We start from the raw sequence: 3,100 nt of genomic DNA on the forward strand, positions 1-3,100 counted from the left end.
GTCATGACCCAGAGCTGCGCGAAATACCTACGGTGCAAGATTATCATCCACGATGTTGGATGGTATGGAAGGGTCGGGCGGCGCCTGGGCTTGTGGTGTAGAACGTTGAATCGGTGCATCTCTGTAGCCTGCATATTCAGTGCTATCCATCATGATATGGTAATTAGACATACGGCTGCGAGGTAGTGATATCGGATACTGACACTGGTTCGTCTGGTATCGTCAACGGGCAGCTGTGATAGCATGAGAGACCATTTCTTCATGATTCCCGGTTGAAAGCTCACTGCGTTACGGAATCTGCGGAGGCGGCAGTGTCGCCTACAGACTTGTCGTTGCCGTTTTCGATCTGTCAACATGATGACAAGGTCAGTGATTGAATCTAATGACTGAGACGATTAATGCCTCACATTTTCAGTCTGCCGCTGAGGGCTTCGAAATAATGACGCGCAACAACCCATGGTACTGAGCAAAGGAGGTCTGCGTTGCGCTGAATCGAAGTGTCAGCAGGAGTGAGCAGGTTCCTTGAAGAACAGCTGACCGCGCCTATTATTAAATATGAAGCCCCCATATCCACAACTAAATTTGCAAAGCGCCTGAGTGTGCGGACTCAGGAATTAGCGCTTAAACCGCATGCAGTTCAAAGAACGGTCGAAAGCAATAATACATGCCTAAACTGCGTTGCTTCTAGATGCTAGTGCCCTGCCACATTGGTACAATCATGGATGGCGTCCGAATCCAAACCTCATCATGATCTTAGATTTAGTCACTGGTATGGTTAGTTCTGTCCAGCAGGTGACCAGCGAGGCCTTGAGGTTCAAGCGAGGTTGCGCCACTGTGGGAATTCGTATTCCCTACCTAGTATGCATCGACACTATGCATGAGAGTAAGGCAAAAACGCTTCATCTTGACGAAAGAAGTAAAAATACAAGTCTGACTTAAACTCAGTACACATTGTTCACATTATTTACTAGTGATAACATGTAGCTTGAATATGCAGCACGGACGTCATTATTTGCTGGAGAGTACGTATAAAACCGGCAGGCGGTGCAGGTAAGTGGGAAGCGAGCAAGTTGGACCCGACTATGCATCATCACATTCCGAACCAGATAACCGCATTTTGAGTTATCACTGCTTGGTCCGCGGAGTAGATGAATTCCGAAATTCGATTACAGTGGAGCAGGTCAGGCTGCCACTGCCTGCATGATCAGAGTGTTCTTCGATGAGTCGAGATCTACAATCTGTGCTCACAACTCACAAGTTCCTCTAAGTGACACTCCGAGCTAGACGAATGAAGTACTATCGCCGACCTCAGTCACACACAGCAGGCCCTCTTCACTTTCATTCACCTCCTGTTTTCGCGTCACACATCTATAGACTTTGTACAGTCACAAGCTTCACGAGATGGTACATATGTGTGATATCTGTTACGCAATTCAAACTCGCTCACAGTTCGTCTATAACGGACCGGCGTGTTTGACAGTAAGGCAGTATTCACTGATTTTGATAATGATAGTGATACTATTCTACACATATCTGAAGCTCATTCAAACTATCACCTGCGCCAGGCTCACATACGACGGCGTCACCAACCCACACCCACTCACTACCTTCGCCCTTCAGCCTATCCAATGAACGCTCAAATCCTCCACTACATCCGCTCTTCCGTCCTCAAGTGCTTGGGTTGACTCATACGCGTCGAGAAATGATTTCGCAAAAGAACCACGATGGCCTCCATGATAAACCGATGGAAGGACTAGTTCGGTGCAGGCCGACGACGAGCAAGATAAAATCCACAGCATTCTATTAGATGTTCTCCTGTTTCGGAATCAGAACTTTGCCCCTGAGCACTTTGTCCTTGGGACCCTTGTGCTCCCGCTACAGCTTGTACTTGCTGCGTTGAGCTGTCAGCATTATTGCTGTTCGTGCATTGCATAGCTGCAGCTGCTTCCGCGTCGGACTCAGGGACAATACCATATCTCTGCAAGATGATTTGAGTGACATCACAAAAGGCCCTGTAGTGATGACAAGCGACTCACATCTTCCATATTGCCATGTAATTATGAGTTAGGTCAGCCGAAATTACGATTACTACAAGTTTACAACATCACTGCAATCCCATGACTACTCCAGAAGTATGTACTCAGACAATACTCGTCAATGCTGCATAACATACGCAAAAGAAAAATCAAGTGTTACGCCGCCTTCTCGACTTCCCATGGTTCATCTGATGACACATCCACAAGCGAAATTTGTGCACGAAGTGCAGATAATTTTTCTGCACCGATGCTGTAGAGCTGCATGAGTTCGATGATTTTATCCAATGTATCGCGGTCAACGCGTTCCAGGAGTGTCAATTGCCTATTATACATCTGAATCTTGGTATGGACTTCTCCGCTAATCGGTGAGGCATAGTAGGAAGCGAGAGCGAGCTTGATAGCCCTACGAGAGAGTGGCTGGCTTTCAGACACAAGATGCAGTGTCTGCAACACAAGTGTTAAGTCGATGATGTACGACATAAAGCGCTGAAGCACTGCATGGCTGAGGAGGTATTGATATTCTTTCGCTCAAGGACGAATAGCGGTACGTACGACGTCTGGTACACATCACGAGCCCATACAGCGAGTACAACACTTGCCGCGATCGGCACCACAATGGGAGCCGCAGGTGCTGCCGAGGCAGATATGATGCACGTGATAGCACCCACAATAGAGAGCCCTACAGTACTGTGAACACCCAATGAAATAAGAATTTATCCGTCGCGTAAGAGATCGACCCACATGGTCTTGTTGGGATCCGCTGTAGGTTCAGCATCTATTTTGTCAACCATGTTCACCATCAATGTCCTGAACTCTGGGCTATACAAGTACTAGGCGTAAATCAAGTCAGAATAGATGCGACGATAGCAGAGAAAATATCCATTACACAATGAGGGTCATGAAAGTTCCAGACTGCAACGATGTCGTCGTGAAGCACATGCAGACATTCCCGTATCGTATGGTTCTTGAACGCTGTGCTTGATGCCAGTGCATTCCAATATCCTGTAGCACATGAAAGTTCAGTTGCGCTCAGGGATCGCTAACACGAATTAAGACAAACTTCT

At 47.2% G+C, this 3,100-nt stretch overlaps 1 protein-coding gene across 1 annotated transcript; it reads right to left on the reverse strand.

The window, feature by feature from the left end:
* Positions 1 to 27: 27 nt before the first annotated feature.
* BJ212DRAFT_1490925 (uncharacterized protein) lies at positions 28 to 458 on the reverse strand (the record flags this gene model as incomplete). The annotated part of the gene is made up of 4 exons (XM_041341478.1): positions 28 to 121; positions 174 to 233; positions 285 to 346; positions 408 to 458. 4 exons carry the CDS (start codon positions 456 to 458, stop codon positions 28 to 30), a joined length of 267 nt encoding a protein of 88 aa, XP_041184834.1.
* Positions 459 to 3,100: the final 2,642 nt, after the last annotated feature.

Source organism: Suillus subaureus, assembly GCF_016647635.1.
Source record: "Suillus subaureus strain MN1 chromosome Unknown BJ212scaffold_573, whole genome shotgun sequence".
Lineage (NCBI taxonomy): Eukaryota > Fungi > Basidiomycota > Agaricomycetes > Boletales > Suillaceae > Suillus > Suillus subaureus.